Genomic DNA, 22,044 nt, shown 5'->3' with positions numbered 1-22,044 from the left:
CGGAGCAGAGTTGTGCAGTGACTTATACATAAGCCAACAGTTTGTATTCGACCCTCTGTTGAAAACGTAGCCAGTGTAGTTCCCGAAGTAGTGGAGTGATATGACTGAACTTAGAGATTCCGAAAATAAGTCTCGCTGCGGCATTCAATACAGATTGCAGGCGAGTCATTTTGTTCATTGGTAGACCTGCATAGATACCATTACAATAAAATACTCTAGACACTATGCATTTAATTTGTCTCAGCTGGTAGAAGCATGAACTTATCGTTCTACTAATTTGAGCGTCAAGAGAAAGGTCAGAATTGAGTAAAACTCCCAGTAGTTTAACGGTGGGTAAAGCGGTACTCCCTACATTGGGTAGGGCCGTATCCTGGATCAAATTCTGTCGTCTGGCTGAAGCGACCCATAGGTGTTCAGTTTTTGATGGGTTTAATATTAGTCTGTTTTCAGCCATCCAGTTTCCTGTTTTCTCGATGCATCCATCAATTAAATTGACAAGCACACTTCTCTCGCCTGGTTTGCATGATGAGTATATTTATGTCCGAATAGATTTTTCCAAATTGATACAAATTTACAAAAAAACCTAACATTGCGAAGGACCTTTTTCTTAGCTCATAGAGTTTGAAGGTAATATAGAAGTCTAGGCATCTACAAGGCTTATGACCTGTCAATGGCTGGTTTAAGTGTCTACTTTACACATTGTGTAACATTCACCATTCTGCCTATATTTGAACATCTATATTCCTTCAATTCTTTCATCTGTTGATGTTTGTGAAGTTAAAGAGCTGAAACCTTTATTTATGCGGGTGAGATTCATCTAATTGAATTATTTCACCTACATACTAGGCAACGCCTGAAAATGTCTAGTATTTAGGTGAAATAATTCAATGAGATGAATCTCACCCGCATAAATAAAAGTTTCAGCTCTTTAACTTCACAAACATCAACAGACAAAAGAATTGAAGGAATATAGATGTTCAAATATAGGCAGAATGGTGAATGTTACACAGTGTGTAAAGTGGCCACTTAAACCAGCCATTGACAGGTCATAAGCCCTGTAGATGCCTAGACTTCTATATTACATTCTCTTAAATGTTCTTCATCTCTGTTGTAATATGTTAATATATTAGAATGTAATTGCCTAGCTTGGAACGGGGTATGTACCCTTGTTAGCTGGGCAAAGTGAACGTTAAATTGTATTTTGATGAAATGTGTAAATAAATAAATAAAAAATAAAATATGGAGAGAAGAAAACTTGTAGATTTATTGAATTTATTTAAGATTGTCAACCTGGACGAAGGACTCGTCAAGTACCTCCGTTTAGTTGCAACAATCCGCGAACCGTATACTCGTAAAATGCTATTCTGAATCGACTTCATGTACTCGGCAAAAACTTTTTTAAATTTTTTTCAAAAATTTATTTAATGCTCAAAATACACAATTTTACATAGGCACAATTACATGTTTTTTATGTCCCGACTTGTTAGAGAATTCCGTACTATTCCGACGTTGCTGATATTTATTTACGTAAAAAAGATACGGCTTAAAGACAGACCAGCGAAGATTCTAAATACATATTAAATTGTGGTACAACAATAGGGTGTGTTTATGTGTATTTGCATGAGAGTAAGAGTAGGTATGGGTGTGTTTGTGTGTATGTGGGAGTAAGTGTTCAGGTGTGTGTAAGTGTGAGCACCATTAAATAGCAAGTGGGATCGTATCGCAGCCAGAAAGAATCAGTCTTAATTTATTTTTAAATAAATTAAGGGGCGTGTTATATATATCAACAGATAAAAAAAGGATTATCGTGGTATTAACGATAAATCGGGTTCATTTTCAGCTGTTAAAATTTGGCGGATAGCTATCCCAGTAATTAAGTCCGCGCAAGCTAAAATTGTAAGCCCGTGAGCTAAAGCTGTAAGAACAGATAGTCAAATAAATGTACAAATCAAATAAGTTTGAGACCGATATAATCAGATGTCAGCGCGTTCGCCGGTCTCGTGGTGTAATGATCAGCGCGTTTGCCTACCGTGCAAGAAATCTCGGGTTCGATTCTCGATAGGTTTGATATGAAATATTTATTTAAAAGGGTGTTTTTACGCTGGAATATTTCATGGTCTCCGGACTGGTACCTGAAGCGCAAGCCCGCATCTTACCAGCTGGAAGAGTTCAGGAAATGTGGATGTTTAAACAGGCAGAATGGCAAATTAATGTAAAATGACCACTTAAACCAGGCAATGACAGGTCATAAGCACTGTAAATGCTTAGACTTCCGTAATATTCCCTTCTCAAAAGTGTTTTTCCTCTGTTGCAAAAAAATTAAAAACATATTCGTATGTCAAAATTTCACCGCTTTTATTAAGATCGAAATAAAATTTTAATGGCGGTACGGCGCGATCGGAATTAGTCACAGGTGAAAATTCAATTAATTTTTAATTACTTTTGAAATCACGTTTGGTACAAGAATGCACTTGGTACAGAAATCTATTATCTTGCAAATCCGGAGTCGAACCAAAGTGCGCCATTGTGTTTATAGCGAAATGATTTTATCGTTAAATTGTATTTATTTAATGAAGCCATTGTTCCTATTTTAATTCGCGGCTCCAGTGAAGATATTTTTTATTTTATTTATTATTAACATGAGCACATTACAAAGCATCCAATTCAATCTGAAGCTCAATCACAAATAACTATCGACGTGCTTAAAAACATGCTAAGCATATGAGCGATCAAAATGAACAATAATGAAAATTCAACAATGTTTGAGTACGTCCAAATGCTAGCAGACTGGCTGGATTTCCTCCCTAGGGAGTTATTCATATTTAAATATATTTCAACAGAGAGCGAAAACATTTTTTAGAAGGGAATTTGGAATTCTAGGCTTTTACAGGGCTCATGACCTGTCATTGGCTGGTTATTTATTATAAATTACCGTTTATATATTTCAACAAAAAAAATCTATGAAGTGCGCCCAGCCCATTCTTACTGAACGATGAAACTAGCCGATTACCTCAGCTTATTCTTCCATACAAAAAAGTACACTGTATTTTTCGTCTTTAACCCAACTCGGCTTTTTTAGTACTAAAACAAACTTGCAGATTACAAATATTTTTAGAAGATTCTCTATTTGGAAACTAGTATTTGGAACATTATTTCCGAAGGACTATTTTTTTTGATGGGATACCGTTGACATATTATGTATCACATAGGACCGGTGGCGTTCGCAGTGGCCGTTTTAGGCATTATTCATTTAAAAACAAATCGGCCAGTGCTCAAGTCTTGACAGTACTGTCAATGACAGATCATAATGGAAATATCTGCGGAATGTCATTGTGGTATTTGTTAATAAACTTTTGAACAAGTATTGTATTAAAATAGTGTAGAATAAAGCCATGTTTATCGCGTGGTTAATAATAATTGTTGTTTGAGTTGATTTTCACAGAACCAAAAAAAAGGTCATTTATTTATTTATTTATTATCATTATATCTATTACATACACAAAATTATAATTTATGTAAAGTTGCTTTGACTGTCTAACTAGGGTTATTTACCCCGTTCTAAAACAGTAAAAAAATATAAAAAACAGTAATCAATTTATAGAAACAGTTATAAAGATACAGGACAAAGTGAAAAACAAAGTAAAAAATGGAGTAAAAACATGGTAAAAAATGTAGTAAAAACATAGTAAAATTGTAGAAAAAACATAGTAAAATTGTAGTAAAAACATAGTAAAAATATAGTAAAAACATAGTAAAAAGAACGTAGAAAAAAAATAAATTATAAAAACAAAGTAATAAATGCAGTGAAAACATAGTAAAAAAAAAAACATGAAAATATATAAATATGTCTATAAAAATATTTTGAAACTCGGTAAAATGCGAAATAAAAACAGAATACATAGTAAGAAACATATTTAAAGTCATAATAAAAAAATGAATATATGTTGTATAGCAAAAAGCACCAGGATTCCCCAGGATGGAACAGACTGCTGCCTGCTAGTACCCTCAAATACTCTAATAAAATATTTTATACCCAATTTCCCGTAGCACTGAACTTCGTCACCGTATTCTTGTGAAACGCTCAACGTAATATTTATTATAATGTTGTACATATTTTGTAAAGCTGTTATTTTCTTAATGATAAAATAACAAATTAAAGCTAAAACCGGGTTTTGGCTTGACCGTGCGTTCATACCTATTATTGTCTTTGAAAATAATACGCGTATTATCATCGTAGGGCTTTAATCATAAACTTATACAAAGTAAATAATACTGTCCTTATTACCAGTATTACTACTATGCCTAGGTGTATATTTATACCAGGTTTACAAAAAAGACCCGTAATATTATTAGGTGCTTCTAAGCAGTCGCGTGCACAGAGTAGAAAAAGGACGTTTTATATAGTATAAGTACCTAATCAATCTAACCAAACAGTTTCCTTCACTAGTCACATTAGTGTGCATCACTATGTAGGTAGTTAATATTGAAATTACCTAAGCTACATCAAATATCCAAATAAATGCTAAATTAATATGATTTATTTCTTATTTTTAATATAATTTAAATAATATATTGCTACAAAATCCTTCTTTTCAATGTTTTTATATTTTCATTGATTACATGTAGGTAGTTAATATTGAAATTACCTAAGCTACATCAAATATCCAAATAAATGCTAAATTAATATGATTTATTTCTTATTTTTAATATAATTTAAATAATATATTGCTACAAAATCCTTCTTTTCAATGTTTTTATATTTTCATTGATTACAGTTGCTACACTCGAAATTAAATCATTTTGGGCTCCATTTGACATTCTCGTAAATTCACTACTAGATAATTGCCAGTGATTTTCCAAGATACCTACATATTTAGCTAGCAAATCAATAAGTTCCAAAAAATTACCTTTTTTATTTTTATTTTTTAAATAATCGCGAAACTAAAATACTCTCGATTGTATAATTTTATAACAGAAACCAAATTGAGGTTATTTATTCGACATGACTGTCTTTTATTAAATAATAATCGAAAAAAACGCTAGATGTCAGTAACGTATTCGTTTGTTCTTTCTAAAACAATGTACCTACCAACGTTCAAAAAGCACTGCCTACTAGCTTACACATACACGCGTAATTACAACTGAAATAAAACCCACACATACACATATCGTTCCCGCATACGCGTTATGTTCATATGGAAGAAATAGGCATTTGTAGTTCGTGCTTCTCCCGACCCGGGCCGATAGCGGCGCGCTGATCGGTACAATATATTACTTAACCGAATTATCTCTGAGTTAAATTAAATTAAATTTTAAAAATAGTTACTAATATTTTTGATATTATTTTTTTCTATTATTTTAATGAAATTCTAGTAGGGTAGGCACTGCTTATGTGCCTTTATGGAACGCACGCCACTGCTTGTAAGTAAGCTAAGCGAAGCAAAACTTTTAGATGCAAGACAAATATATCGTTTTCAATGTTTAAAATATATATTTAAGAATCAAAGTAATTCAAAAAGATCAAGTCAAAGAAGGAATCGCGTGTTAGAAATACCACATTGTAAAACGAGGCTCGCACAGAGACATGCATATTTTATTGGCCCAAAATGTTTTAATTCTTTTTTTACTGATAATATTTCATTGATCCCAAGCATTCAAAATTTTCCTTCTTTTAAAAAACACGCACTATCCTGGATTCAAACTAAAGATATGAACTCTTTTTTTCTATGATATATTTTGATGACTTTTAATAATAAGGAATATTATTATGTTTTTTTATATTTTTTATTTCCTTTTTTAATTATTATAAAAAAAGAAAATACCTTATAATCTTTTACAGAATATTTCCTTTTCTCTTTTTATATGACACAAAAATATTAAAACTGTCTATTTATTATAGGAGTAAAAATTTATAAACCTTTCTTGTATACCCACGAACAGGGCATGCCCTTGTAGGATTTTTGTTTACTATTTTTACTGTTGATATGTATTTCATTGCTATGTAATTATCATTAATTTTTTTAATACTCTGTTTTACTTCTTTTTTACTGCCCTAAGATTCTGTCACTTATTAATTTTAGAGTCCCAGTAACGCAGACCAGAAACCAATCTCTTTTTGAAATTTCTAAAAGTGCAACTAAATCTTTTCAAAATTCATTTGTAAATAGAACCTGCCATATGTGTAATCAGAAATTAAATTGTATTGATATTAATAATATATCTTTAACTTCCTTTAAAAGTGAAATTTCCAAAAATAATTCAAGTTATGATGTTGCGCCTTGAATCCGCAGCCTATATTATGCAGGTTATGTGCAGTTCTGTATGTAACAACAACAACAACAAACCATCACGCCGTTTCCCCGTAGGGATAGGCAGAGAGGATAGAACGCCATAACACTCTATCTTGCCATACAGACCTCGCTTCCTCTACATTCATACATCTTCTTATGCACGCACGCCGATTATTCCTACTTTTGACAAGTCCATCTTCAAGTATTTGATGGACTTGATCGTGCCATGTCTTCCTCGGTCTTCCTCGTTTTCTGCATCCATCAACATTTGCATCGTAGATCCTTTTAGCCGTTCTTTCGCTGTCCATTCGCTCAACATGTCCAAACCAACGCAGCACCCCTTTCTTAATTCTGTCAATAATGCGTGTCTCAGCCTTACACACTTCGCGGGTCTCGACATTTGTGCACCTATCATACATCGTTTTACCACACATTCGCCTGAGGGATCGCATTTCGACAGCATTCAACCTACTTTCATCATTATTTTTCCAATTCCATACTTCGCTCCCATACATTAGAGTTGGAACTAGAACTCCGTTGTGAACTGCTAGTTTAGCCTCCTGCGATAAACATTTGTTTGCCAAAGTAGATTTTAGTGCACCGTTCACCCTGTTCCCGGCACTCACCCTCCTTTCAATATCTTTATCGGCCTTTCCGTCCCCAGTAAACATACTTCCCAGGTGCACAAATTCTTCTACCTGATTCAGAATATCTCCGTTCACGCTGATCTCCCATTTAGTTATATTTTCATCCCTTTCAAAAACCATCACTTTCGATTTATCAACATTCATAAGCAAATCGCTTTTCTTGCATACCTCGTTCTGTATGTGGGCACATAATAAATGAACACTGTATGGTCAACTATAGTTGTATTATTTATTGTAATGTGCAACTGTGTGACCAATATTCATTTACATTTCTAGTAATATTATAAGTTTTGTATGATTAGTTACTTTATGTTATGTATAATTTTTATGTGACAACATTTACAATAACAATATTATGTGGAAGCCTCTAATTGGACTTTATGATATATCTTTATGGTATAATTGATTCTTATAAATGTATAAATGTCTGTTGGCTTTCCAATGAAATAAAATAAAATAAATAAATAAAATAAAATATATTAAAAAAACATCAAAAAAAAATATTTAAAAAAAAGCAATTAACGTTTTAAAAACTGGGAAATTTCAAATTCGAATTAATTTAATTAATTTGACAAACACACAGTGAAATTAGTATAGTTAAATTCAATCAAAATGGCTATGTATGAAATTGAACATTTAAAAGTAATAACTCGTTTATTGACACAAAAACAACGCTTTTTGTATGATGGAAAGCGATACGAAGACCCACGGCCCTTAAAACGGTTTTAGGTATGTGGAGGAAGTACTTTTACATACTTTCTCGTGCAATACAAAAAAAAATACACCCGTCGATGGGTGCAGTGCTCTCCCGAAACTGTAGTAGTGTTCTTGTAAAAGAATGAAAATTGTGTAACACTAATAACTAAGCTTTATTTTCATAGGTGTAAAAATATAATAATCTCCCCAATAAATTAAAAACAATTAAAAATAATATATCAATAAATAAATTTGAAGTAAATCTAAAGAATTTTTTTGAACACGTGTAAAAACTGCATTAAATGTTAATTAGTATGAATGTATTATTATTTTATGTTTTTTTCTTTATGTATTCTGTGTTTTTATTTTTTTCCTCATGTACTTGAATATTCAAAATTATATAAACTCTAATAAATAAACAACTACAACAGTGTAAGTCACTCCAAGCACAAGAGTTAGTAACAATATTTTGAGTTTGTCCAAATTTTTGTAGACAAGGACTGGATTCAACTCCCTGGGGAGCTGTTTATATTAACATATTACAACAGAGATGAAGAACATTTAAGAGAAGGTAATATAGAAGTCTAGGCATCTACAAGGCTTATGACCTGTCAATGGCTGGGTTAAGTGGCTACTTTACACACTGTGTAACATTCGCCATTCTGCCCGTATTTGAACATCTATATTCCTTCAATTCTTTCATCTGTTGATTACCTTCTCTTAAATGTTCTTCATCTCTGTTGTAATATGTTAATGTAAACAGCTCCCTAGGAAGTCGAATCCAGTCCTTGTCTACAAAAATTTGGACAAACTCAAAATATTGTTGATAAATTACCTGGGTCCATGAAGAAGTATAGAAATTGAAAAAATAACATTTTCAGGCGTTGCCTAGTATGTAGGTGAAATAATTCAATTAGATGAATCTCACCCGCATAAATAAAGGTTTCAGCTCTTTGACTTCACAAACATCAACAGATGAAAGAATTGAAGGAATATAGATGTTCAAATATAGGCAGAATGGTGAATGTTACACAGTGTGTAAAGTGGCCACTTAAACCAGCCATTGACAGGTCATAAGCCCTGTAGATGCCTAGACTTCTATATTATCTTTTCTTAAATGTTCTTCATCTCTGTTGTAATATGTTAATATAAACAGCTCCCCAGGGAGTTGAATCCAGTCCTTGTCTACAAAAAATTGGACAAACTCAAAATATGTTACACAGTGTGTAAAGTGGCCACTTAAACCAGCCAATGACAGGTCATAAGCCCTGTAGATGCCTGGACTTCTATATTACCGTCTCTTAAATGTTCTTCATCTCTGTTGTAATATGTTAACAAGAGTTAGTCTCTTGTTATTGAGAGTTACAGTGATAACATTTACTAGATGTATAAAAGTAGATATGTAAAGAATTCTAATCAAACATGTACCTTTTATTAAATTTATTAATTTAAAAAAAATAATGTTCAATTATAGGTTACCAACAAAGTTACTTTAAATGTTCATGCAAATATTACTCATTTTCGTACTCAAATATCGGCTTTTCTTTATTGACAGTCGAAGATAATTCTGTAAACTTCCTATCGTAATCGGGGCCCTGATAAGATAAAAATATCATCGTCATTAGCATGTCCCTATCTGCACCCCGTGACGCATATTTATTTATTTAATTTTTATTTATTTCACTTTTTGTACATAATGTTAATTGTACATTTTTGTAAATGGCAATTTCTTCCAACGAGCCAATAAAATAATAGTCTTGTTTTTACATTTCAAGTTGTAAAACATATTCAATAGAAAATAAAAATAAAAAAGCTTAAGATATATTGTATAAAAATATAAATTATCTTAAGTCAATACTATAATCAATGGGGAAAAGGAAAAAAGATGAGAAGGGAAAGAGGAGAGATTAAGGAAGAGAAAGGAGATGTTTCTTCAGACGCGATTTAAACAGAGATAATGTAGTAACATCTTTGATGGTGGATGGGAGATGATTCCGCAGTCGAGCCGCATGGACACTATATGAGTTAGAGAAGAAAGAGGAATTGTGGATGGGTATTAAGAGAGTGCCCTGAGAATTAGAATGAAGAGGTAAACCATGAACTGATAAGCGTTGACGGAGGTATTTAGGAGCGTTAGGACTATAAAGTACATTGAACAGAATTGAGAGGGAGTGATAGTCTCTCCGCTGTCTAATTTTGGGCTATTTTAGTTGTCTACGATAATCAGAAATGTGGTCATATTTCCTAAGACCAAAAATGTACCTTATGCATGTATTCTGAAGTCGTTCAAGTTTATCGAGTTGCTCACAGCTTAAATCAGTCGTGGAAACATCAGCGTAATCTAGAATGGGTAGTAGTGATGCTTGTACGAGAGCGCATTTAGTATTAATATGTAAGAGTTTTACATAGGGCACTGCATTGGTACATCAAATGCAGCGTACATTAATCATAGATTATATGAAGGTAAGGCGATCAGTTGTACGCTTCAGGTGCCCGTCCAGGCAAATGAAATATTAGAGTGTAAACCACCTTTAAAACCAATATTTGACGTCCACCCTGCCAGGAATCAAACCCAGGACCTCAAGATGGCAGGCGAATGCGCAAACCATTTATCGCCACTCGATTTAGCCATCGAGTCAAAAACGCTTGTTCAGTAGCTCAATCACAAATAAGTATCGATGTGCTAATAAGCGACGTGATTACAATTTCTCCCCATGGTTATTTATCGTATTCGCGATCACAATGCAACATTTGTGAGCAACTAATGTCAAAATATTTACGTTTCACGACGTATAATCCTGCTGCGCAATCACGTATTTGAATTTCACCGGTAATATTACAAAACTGCTATTTTGATTTATTTATTTATTATTTATCATGCTATTCACTGCATTTAGCCGGCGGTTGGCAAGCCAAATGTCAAGAAAAGCAGTCGCCATAGTAATTGTAATTAAATTTTCACTTTTTTATATTAGACACTCCTTACTATTTTACAAATGCAATATATTGCATTATTTTTTAAAGTAAACGCCGATTTTTCGCCAATGAACTGTATTTATTTACGAGGAAAAAAAAACAAACCGACACGAGCGTTGACTTAGAGATTACACACGCGTTGCCTTATGACTGCGATAACTAAGGCATGTTCATTGTGATTGCTCAAATGCTTAGCATGTTTTTAAGCACGTCGATAATTATTTGTGATTGAGCTACAGGGTTCTGCTTTTTTTCACTCGCACAACTGTACTCTTTTTGCGCCCGGATACAGTTTGCACTTATTCCTAGTTGTAATGAACGTATCTTTATTTTAAGTAGGTATATAAAGTGTTTGAATGGATGAATAAATAAATCCTTTCACACTTCGCACGCATAAATAAGGGTCGGCGCCAGGACGTTGTGAACGGCTAATTTTACTTCCTGCGTAATTTTATATAACTGTAGAGTGATATAGTTGATAAATCAGTAAAAATTTCTTCATCAAAACACACCGCACCTATTAAGATATAAATATACCCAGAATTAAATTTGTATCGATCAAAAGTGAAAGATGCAAGCGGAAGGTCGATAGAATGAATACCTGTTTTAGAAGCCGCAAAATCCAACGAAAATATGGTCCATATTGCAAAAGCAATCCACGGGAAATAGTTGAAAAACATTGTAGATAACTTCACGAAACTTTAACTTAATTTTAATACAGATTAAGTTTGTGTAAAACTGAATTTAAAACTTTACAACAGCCCGACGTTATCAAATGCACAATCCACTTTGGTCGATTGATCCACATAGCTAACCTGAGACGTACAGCAACAGGTTGTGATAACCGGTTACGGAAATCGAATAGTAATATTCTGCATTATTTACAACGAGGAAGTTCTTCAGAGTAATAATTATTTAGAAAACCCCTAAAGCGCTCTATTGCATAGACAAAAGCGTTTCAAATTTTAAGCTTCGTTTTTTACATAGAATTAAGGATAGTCCAGAAGGAGCGTAGAATCATATTTGAATACATCTGACTGTGTCCAATAACCCCCCCACTATACCCCACGTTCACCGCACGTATTCGTGATGTCACCGCGCAATGTTGCACGATGGGAAAAACTAAAATCATAAGACAAATGTAAGGTAAAAAAAAGGAATCTGTTAATTTCTCTAAAATTTTATTGTGCACGCGGAAATATTGATTGACTCAACAGAGTAGATAAGTCAAGGGTCATTTAATAAGAGTAATTAAATTTATGTAATTTAAACTTAAAATATATTTTTATATCATGTTAAATAATATTTGTTGTTTTAAAGGTAATGTCGGTCAAATGTCAACCACAGAGTTGTTTAATCCGAGATCCAATTTTCATTAGTTCTCTCAGTAGATGAGCACAGTAGGGTAAAAATAATTACTACCCTGGTAACACTAACAAAATGTTTATTTTGTTTCTTCGACTGGTGGAAAAATAATTTAATTTTTAAGTAATACATTTGCTACTTACACATTCATTTGCTAATTACACGTGAAATGAAATACTATCCTGTTTTTTTAAGATCCTAGCAGTATTTCTTCTAGTGCTCTGATTATTTTTTTAATTGTTTTTTTTATGTTTTGTAATTAACTTATGTAGATTTTTTTAAATATCTCCCGCAATTATTAAATTATGTCATCTTAAAAGTAAGGTGTATCAGAGACATACATAATGTAACCCTAAATAAAGTTTATGAATCTAGGGTTAAGAATCAAAGGATAAGCATTATTTAAAAACTTGAAATGCAGCACTAAATCTAAAATTTCTCTTCTATCACCAATACCCATAGAATTAAGAATAGTCCAGAAACTGCATACGCGCATCAAACAGAAGGCGACTAAACTACTCTACTACTAAAATAGTAGCTTTACGTTTTGACCCATTAGTTTCTTTGTAGACGTCGCTTAGTACGCAACTCCCGATTTGAATTCAACTGTGCCGTGTTGTGTCGTTTTACAGTGTAGAAATACTGCTGGGATCTTAAAGAAACGGGATGGGAAAACATTTCATGTGTAATTAGCAAATGCATGTGTAAGTAGCTAATGTATCACTTAAAAATTGAATTATATTTCCATCTGTTTGATTGTCGAAGAGAACAAAATGAACATTTCGTTAGTGTTACCAGGATAGTACATTTTTTTACCCTACTTTGCTCATCTCATGAGAGAACTAATGAAAATTGGACCTCGGATTAAACAACGCCGCGGTGGACATTTGACCGATATTATCTTTAAAATATCGAATATTATTTAACACGTTTCAAAAATATCCGTTTTACGTCAAATGAAATTTGTTTTATATTTTAAGTTCAAAGTTCATTAATTCAATAACTCTTATTAAATGACCCTTTATTTATTAACTCTGTTGTGTCAATCAATGTTTCCGCGTGCACAATACAATTTTAGAGAAATTAATAAATCGCTTTTTCATCTTTTTTTAAATTTGTTTATGACCAAATACAAGGTTTTTAAACTCTACATATTTTATTTGGATGAAATATTCCCAATCAGCTGTCAAATCAAAAGTGCTGGTATGAGGGGATATTATATATAATAACACAATAGTTTTAATAAAAATTTGATAAAATAACCTCACATTTCACACGTCACACGGGCTGTAAGAATTGTTTTATTTTGGTGTTTTTTAAGTACGTAAATGTTTTGTATATTTTTTAGATCATTAGAAAGTGAACTGTAAAAATTGATTGCTGTATACAAAAAACTGTTTCTTTTTCTGTCGGTCCTAGGTTGTTCTCAAGTTAAATTATTTGATGCTCTTGTATTTATTTTATGTATGTTGTAGTTATGGTTCGGTCATGTGGAGCGAATGAATGATGAAAGAACGGCTAAAAAGATTTATGATGCGAATGTGTCTGGTTGTAGAAGTCGAGGAAGGCCGAGAAAGACATGGCATGATCAAGTACAACAAATTCTTGAAAGTGGTCATGTGAAAAGTCGGAATAATCGACGTGCGTGCATGAGAAGATGTATGAATGTGAAGGAAGCAAAGGAAGTGTGCCAGGACAGAGTGGTGTGGCGTTCTATCCTCTCTGCCTACCCCTCTAGGGAAATGGCGTGATGGTTAGTTAGTTAGTTACTTATGTTGTAGTTAAAATTAAATTTAAAATTTGTATTAATTTTATTATTTTTCATCTCAAATATCATTTTTACATTTGTGTTATGATTATATTTTTCCCATTTGGCAACATTACGCGGCGACTTCACGAATGCGTGCCACCGCACTTTCACCAAAGTAGGACATAGTGGGGGAATTTCGGACACAGTCCGATGTATTCAAAAATGGTTCTACGCCCATTCTGGACTATTTTTAATTCTATGCTAATATCTTTTAATTCTAACTGCTTCATTAAACATTTATATATTAGCTCTTCAATTGAAATGTTTCATTTGAAATGTATAAATCTTTAAAATTTGTGTTGGACCTTCTCTACACTATTTATATGTGTAACAAAATGATAATGGATCATGTTTTGGTTTTATTGTAATATTTTATTTCTGTTTGACAAATAAACAATATAAATAACCGGTTATAAATAGTTCGGATACGTCATTCGCATCCCTATAACATACATTTATTTTCCAATGAAATGTCAAATAGTCTCGTTCTTCGAAACACGCGTTAAAATTACACAAAAACAACAAAAAGAACAAATCATTTGCTTATTATAGTAAAAATAAACTTATCAACAAAACGACATTTTAAGCAACTACCTCCATGTTCCATAACACGTTATATTTTCCTGTAAAATATTAAGTTATCGAACATAAAACCAAAAGTTATTTTGTTTACACGATAAAATAATAGCTATGGTGTTTAGATTTGTACATTTTTGCCCCGTGTCTTTATTTTACTAATTTTTGTTTGAAAAGCCAGCACGAAAGAAAGGTTGTTGACGGAGTGAAACAGTTATGTTTCAAGGAAAATACATTTGAATTTAACCTCTATGATCGTGGGCGTATGAATCATTTTTGCGTGAAACTACACTGGATTATTTTTCTTTATTATGCGAGCTAGGAAGTTAACACTACGTGAAATGACAGTTAATTCAAAATGGCGTGACCGCGGCATAAAAAGCTATGATTTTTATAAACATCAAACCATCACGCCGTTTTCGCATACGGGTAGGCAGTAGGCAGAGAGGATAGAATGCCATGTTCATTTTAAATATATATGTCCAATGGACATTTTTAGGGACATATTTATTACTCAATTTATTTATTTAAATCTTAAAGTAGGGCACACATATCATACATATTGTTATATATGTTCTAATAATAACATTGCAAATATATTTAATTTATACATTGTTTATCACATATGTCTTGACCATTATTTTAAATTTTGATATGTTTTTTTCTTCATAAATATTTTTTTCCATTTCGTATTACTTTTTAATTGCTTTAAATAAAATTTAATTTTGTGACTTTGCCCTTTTCCTAAATGGAAGTCTAATTTTGTTCTTTTCTCTAGTATTGTGATCGTGTTCATGCTGGTTCCGATCATTTTTTTTCCAAAATTCTGTTTTTTTATTAGAGTTTATAATTTTATGAACAAATATCATTATATTGTAAAATATTCTTTGTTTATATGTTAATAATTTCATTTCATTTACCATCGACTTTACCCTCGTATATCTGTTTTTTTTTCAAAATGATTCTAAAGGCTTTATTTTGTAATACAGTTTGTTTATCTATGTTTTCTTTGTTTGATAAAAATAAAATGCTACTACAGTAGTTAACGTGTGGTTCAATAATTGCTTTGTAAATAGTTTTGCAAGAGTCCTCATCAATAAATCTTCTGATCCTTCCCAAAATTGATATTTTTTTTGCAATCTTATTTATTACCATCTTAGCGTTTTGGTGAAATGTAAGTTTTGAATCCAACATTACACCTAAATATTTAATTTCAGTGACTTCATTAAGTATAGAAAAGAATTGTATTGTATTATAGTATTTATGTATAGAAAATTATTATAAAGGAAAGTAGAAAGACTCCACACGCACATCAAACAGAAGGCGACTCAACTACCGTCAAACATGACAATTTTGCCCACTGCCGAAATCCTTAACAAAATCAAGTTTTAAAGTAAGAAAAGTTACTGGTATCATAAAAATTACATTTATTAAGTATATTTTGATAGTTCCATGGCAAAACTAAATATTTAGTTTACCGCCAGCTTCAGTTGATCACTTGAAATTTGGAGTTAAACTTGAAGGTCTGTTTGTGTATATCTCCAAATATTGTCAAAACTTTTGTTGTTGCGGAGTTTGTGTTGAAAGGAGGCAAATAAGTTTTATATATTTCATTGCATACATACTAGACGCTATAGAACGTATTTTTGTACATCTATTTGAACAACACAATAGATATTTAAGTGGGCAAAATTGTCCTAGATTTCTTAGCTAGTGTTTTAAACAATTTTGCCGACGTCTAGGGTTGTCGCTACATACTACATTGAAAAAACATTATCCAAGAAAGTAGAAAATATAAAAGAAAATGAAGTAAATGGTAAAAACATGATTTTAAACGAGGTAACGGGATGTTTTGTTCAAACTGGCCCATAAATCAGATTTTTTGCCAAAGATTTAACAAATCGGATTTAAAAATCTGACGGGGGTTTCAACTCAAATACAGGCTGAAAATGACAAGCCAGTTATTCTGTTCAATCAAACTTTTTATACCACACAGCAATTGGTAAACAATCCATCCGATTTTTCTCTGCCATCAGGATCAAAAGATAGCTACACCTTATAGAGGAGAACATTGGAAAAACTGTCATAGCGACACGGAAACAACAGACTTTGATGCCTACTCGGTTGATGAACAAACAGATTTCGAGACGTTCATCATAAGTCATTACGACGAATATGAATAACGTGCCTCCGAATCTTTGGCCGAGGAAAACGAAAAAACAGTGTCTGATCCGCTTAAAATTAATAACGGTGAAGAAGTCGCTTTCATTTTAGTAAAGTTTAACACTGTCGATACGCAAAATGACAAATATTATGTCAGTTAAGTTATCAGCGCATCAACTATCACAATTTTAATATTGGTATGTCATTTGTAAGACGCAAACGTAATGGAGCTTTGTGTGATCTCAAGTTGAGGATATTGCTGATGTATTTAATTGGAACATAGTGAAATCTTTACCCGAACCTGTAATCTTGCGTTGAGGTTTTCATAAACTCAATGTAAATCTTAAAAACTGCAAGTTGGGATCACATTTCATGTGTAATTAGCAATTGCATGTGTAAGTAGCAAACGTATTACTTAAAAATTGAATTATTTTTCCAGCTGTCAGTCTGCCGAAGAAACAAAATGGACATTTCGTTAGTGTTGCCAGGGTAATTTTTTACCCTACTTTGCCTATCTTATGAGAGAACTAATGAAAATTGGATCTCGGATTAAACAGCTCTATCGTGAACATTTGTTTGTTTCCATACAAACCTCGCTTCCTCTATTCATACATCTTCTCATGCATGCACGCTGATTATTCCGACTTTTAATTTTTTTAAGTTTCGTAATTTTAAAATTAATCTGTGATGTCACTAGTTTTCATCGGTCTGATATTTAAAAGTAGAGCCCCGTAGCTATAAATATACGCTAAATGTTGGAAAAAATGGCTTCCCGGTAACTGGAAATCTATTGCAACCAACAAAGTAATCATTCTCTAGAGAAGCCCCGCCCTTACTATTATGGATAACTTATAAACAGCCAGTGTATCTGGAAAACTCCACATAGATAGCAATTGTCGTGTGAGAATCGGTAGCTCTTTGACTGATTGGTTCGGGGTCTCCACTGGAGTGAGGCAAGGCTGCGTCCTTGCACCGTTTTTATTCATCATGCTGATGGATTTTATCACCTGATCGAGGTACAGAAGTGAACTTCCCCCTAAAGTTGTGCGATTTGGAGTATGCAGATGATGCAGTCCTTTTTAAAAAAGTCTGTTAGTGATTTTCAGGAAATTGTTGACACACTCAGGAAAACTCAACTCGTCTGGATCTTAATATTAATAGAAAAATACCCAGATTATGTGCAACAAATCCTGTCCTGACCCTGATCAGCCTCTGTATAATGATGGACAGAGGATCGAGAAAGTTGACAGCTTTAAATACTCGGGAGTTCACATAACTGAGGATGGAAGCATGCACAAAGAGCTCGCAACCCGCCTAGGAATTGCTGGAGCAACTTTTAACACGATGCGTGTTGTATGGAACTCTAGTCTATACTCGGTCAAAACGAAATGCCAGTTCTCCTATATGGGTGCGAATCTTGGCACCTTACCAAAGCTGAAATGACTGAGAAAGATATTGAAAGGAGGGTGAGTGCCGGGAATAGAGTGAACGATGCACTTAAATCAACCTTGGCAAACAAATGTTTGTCACAAGAGCCAAAATTAGCAGTTCACAATGGAGCCCTGGTCCCGCCCTGATGTATGGGAGCGAAGTATGGACTTGGAAAAACAGGGATGAAAGTAGGCTGAATGCTATCGAAATGCGATCTCTCAGGCGAATGTGTGATAAAATTATGTACGATAGATGCACAAATGTTGAGATCCGTACATTATGTAAGGCTGAGACAAGCATTATCGACAAAATCAAGAAAGGAGCTCTGCGCTGGTTTGGACATGTGGAGCGAATGGACAGCGAAAGAACGGCTGAGAATATTTACAATGCGAATGTTGGATGCAGAAATAGAGGAAGACCGAGAAAGACATGGCGTGACCAAATCCAACAAACACTTGAAGATGGACATGTCAAAAGTCGGAATAATCGGCGCGCGTGCATGAGAAGATGTATGAATGTAGAGGAAGCGAGATCTGTATGCAAAGATAGAGTGTTGTGGCGTTCTATTCTCTCTGCCTTACGGGGAAACGGCGTGATGCTTTGTTGTTGTTGTTATATATAGCCATTTTCGTATTACCTCAAGGGCACTTTACAAAGTGATTATATAAATAATTCATTAAAGAATGTAGATATTCAGAGTAAAATTAACCTTCTAAAACTCAGAGTCTTGGACGTCCACTGCTAACTATTTGTCGGCAGTTCGTGTCAGAACTACGAGACGCGAACCTGACTTGGGAGGGCGCGCAGGAGCTGGCAGCCGACAGAGATGCCTGGAGGATCTTCGTGGACACCATATGCTCCAACCAGGGAGCGGACATGGAATGATGATGATAGTTCTTATAAAAAACAATTTATTGAAAAAAACATACCATAGGGACACGCTAATGGTAAATTTGCATGGTGTGGAAAAAAAATCACTGTTCCAGAGCCATAATCCAAGGAGAAAATATGGGAATACATTTGGATAATGAAGTCTAACCGCGCATTATTTATTTATTTATTTATTTATTAACGGACATTGTCCATGTATACAATTTATAAGGTTTAAATATTACAATAAAAGAATAGTTTAAAACATTTAAAGAAAAAAGAAAGAAGCATTGACAAACATAAGGGACATCGAGACAAGATCTGGACTATTTATTTAGTGCTCGTTTAAATCGTTGTAAACTTAAACCAAAAAAGTCCAGATCCTGTCTTGAGTTAACAATACGACAAAGGCGGGTCATTGGAGAATTTAGGCCATAGTTTGTTCTATGCTGATCGATGAACAGTACTTCATTGTTTCTCAATCTACGAGTCGGAATATTGAATTTTACTTGTCCCAGTAATGATGGAACATGGATTATACCATTTAGTATGCCGAACATATATATGGAGTCAATATTAGTTCTACGTTTTTGTAGACTAGAAATATTTAACATTGACTCTATTTCAGCATAAGAATAATTATCTCTCTCTGGTCCGAGCATCCACGCTATTTTTCGAAGCGAGCGATGTTGGACTGATTCAATGTGATTTATGCGATTGACATAGAATGGAGACCAGACCACTGAGGCATATTCAAGAAGAGGGCGAACAGTTGAGCAATAAAGAGTTTTGATTGTACGGACATTAGTAAAATCAGAGGATATTCTGTTAATGAAGCCAAGTAATTTCAGTGATTTATTTACTGTATTATCTATATGCTCGTTGTATGTCAGTTTATAGTCCAAAACAACTCCTAAATCTCTTATCTTAACTCGTCAATTAACAGGTAAAAATAAAAGAAAAAAACAATTTATGACTCATTTAATTTATTATGATTTAGTAGCTAGTAATGATTATTACATAATATTGTGCTGAATTATGATAGAATATTTATATGAAAATTAATTTTAAACAGGCAATATTTTGAGTATGTCCAAACGTTTGTAGACAAGGCTGTATTTCACTCCCTAGGGAATCATTAAGATTGAAATTTATTGCAACAGAGAAGGAAAACATTTTTCACTTGAAAAAAAATTATTTTCCATTTTCATACTTCTTTTTATACCAGTTAGTTTAATTAGCCAACCGGCAAACGACAGACCATAAGCCCTGTGAATGCCTATACTTCTATATTTTCCTTTCTTAAATGATCTCCATCTCTGTCGTAATATGTTAATAAATAGTAGTCTCGTTAACTCAATATTGATGCTTCGTGGTTAAGTACAGGTATTTGATATTAATTTGTCAAATATGGATGGTGTTTTGCAAAAATGTGTTGCCGTATTTTGCGGACGATAAGACGCATCGGACCATAAGACGCCCAATTTTTGGTAGATTTTCAGAGCAAAAAAGTGCGTCTTATGGTCTGAAAAATGCGGTAAGCCACGCCAATCTCAATCCCGAGATAATTGATGTTTTAAATCAAGCGCATTTTTCAAAAATATAATTGATTAGGCTGTTAAGTAAAACATAAAAAGTACTTAATTGAATAAAAAAAATATATATTTTTATTTTTGTACATTTTCAAGAATCTTTGCAATATAATTTAATGCTCTAATCAGTAACACCATCCATATGTAATATAATAGAATTATAATAGCCCAGAAATTGCATACGGCATCAAACTGGAGCTGACTAAACTACTCGTAAATGAGTAGTTTTACGCTTTGGCCATTAGTTACTCTGTAGACGTCGCTTAGTACGCAAATACCGATTTAAATTCAACTATGCCGTGATGTGTCGTTTGTAAGTGTCAAAATACCACTGGGATTAAAAGAGAATAGGGCGGACCACATTTTACGTGAAAGTAGCGAATTCACAAATAATATTATTTTACCATCTGTCAGATTGTTGAACAAAACAAGGTCGACATTTTGTAAAAAAGTAAAAAATTTTCATGGTAAAACATAAAATAACATTACACAAAATTACCTTATTTATTTATATATATATATACGCCCACTGGGCATTTTTAAGGACATATTTATACAAAGAAAATGATTATGAAGGAAAGTAGAAAGACACAATGGCATATAGTAGACTCGGTGGGAGTGGAAGCGGGAGAGAGGTGTTTATAATTGAATTTGATTCAGTGATTGTTTGAAAGAAGACAACTTGTTATCGAAGAAATCAAGACTGGAATGTTTGTTGGCAGATCTAAGAATTTTGGGCAAAAGGGAATGAAAACCATAGTTAGTTCTATGGTTATCGGTATGAAAGAGTAAGTTTTGTCTGAGGTTTCTAGTTGGGATATTTAGTTTTATCGAGGTCAGTAGTTCAGGCGCATCAAAGAGCGAGTTGAGAATTTTAAATAGGACTAGAAGGTCAGATTTATTTCGATGGTCGTGAAGAGAAGATACATTTAAAGTAGTTTCTGACTCATTATACGTATATTGGTCTCCGGATAAGCCCAACCTCCAGCCTATCTTTCTTAAAAATCGATGATGAACTGATTATATATTTGATGTGAACATCATAATATGGAGACCAGATAACAGAGGAATACTCTAGGTGCGGGAGAACTCGGGAACAGAAGAGAGTTTTAAGGGTTTTGGTATTTTTGAAGTCAGTTGTGCTTCTGTTGATAAATCCAAGAAGTTTAAGGATTTATTGATAACATTTTTAATATGAATTATAAAAAAAAAAATTAGTGTCAAGTATAATACCCAAATCTCGTATACTAGACACAGATGATAATATTTCATCGTTCAGTGAGCAGTCGTATATGATTGGATTTTCCAGACGAAAAAATCTCATATTAAATCTCATTTAATTGGGTGGTAGTCCCGTGGCTAGTGTCTCGGACTCACGGCTCAGAGGTCCGTGGTTCGAATCCCACTCTACCCCAACTTGATTCCCATTTTCTAGTTATTTACAACTCGTTGAAAATGCCCCTCAAAATGAAATATTTGGGTAAATCATAAGAACACAAATATTTCTTTTAATAAAAAATAAAAAATAGAATCATAAAATCTTATATTTGTGTTGTGATAATAAATTGTTCGCGGTCTGGTAACATTACGCGGCCACTTCACGCATGCGCGCAGGCGGGATGTCAGAC

At 33.3% G+C, this 22,044-nt stretch overlaps 1 protein-coding gene across 1 annotated transcript in view; it reads right to left on the bottom strand.

Moving 5' to 3' along the window:
* Positions 1 to 11,426, bottom strand: part of LOC148281425 (putative chitinase 2) — a 41,966-nt gene extending 30,540 nt beyond the window's left edge. Inside the window, exon 1 of the mRNA XM_088226713.1 lies at positions 11,211 to 11,426. Coding sequence (XP_088082839.1) covers positions 11,211 to 11,289 — 79 coding nt within the window. The 5' untranslated portion in view covers positions 11,290 to 11,426. The remainder of the gene's footprint in view (positions 1 to 11,210) is intronic.
* Between the last annotated feature and the right edge of the window lie 10,618 nt (positions 11,427 to 22,044).

Source organism: Micrasema longulum, unplaced genomic scaffold, assembly GCF_059751315.1.
Source record: "Micrasema longulum isolate JH-2025_06_02 unplaced genomic scaffold, ASM5975131v1 h1tg000462l, whole genome shotgun sequence".
Classification (NCBI taxonomy): Eukaryota; Metazoa; Arthropoda; class Insecta; order Trichoptera; family Brachycentridae; genus Micrasema; species Micrasema longulum.
Note: the sequence above shows the minus strand (reverse complement) of the source record. Positions and strands in the feature narration are given on the sequence as shown.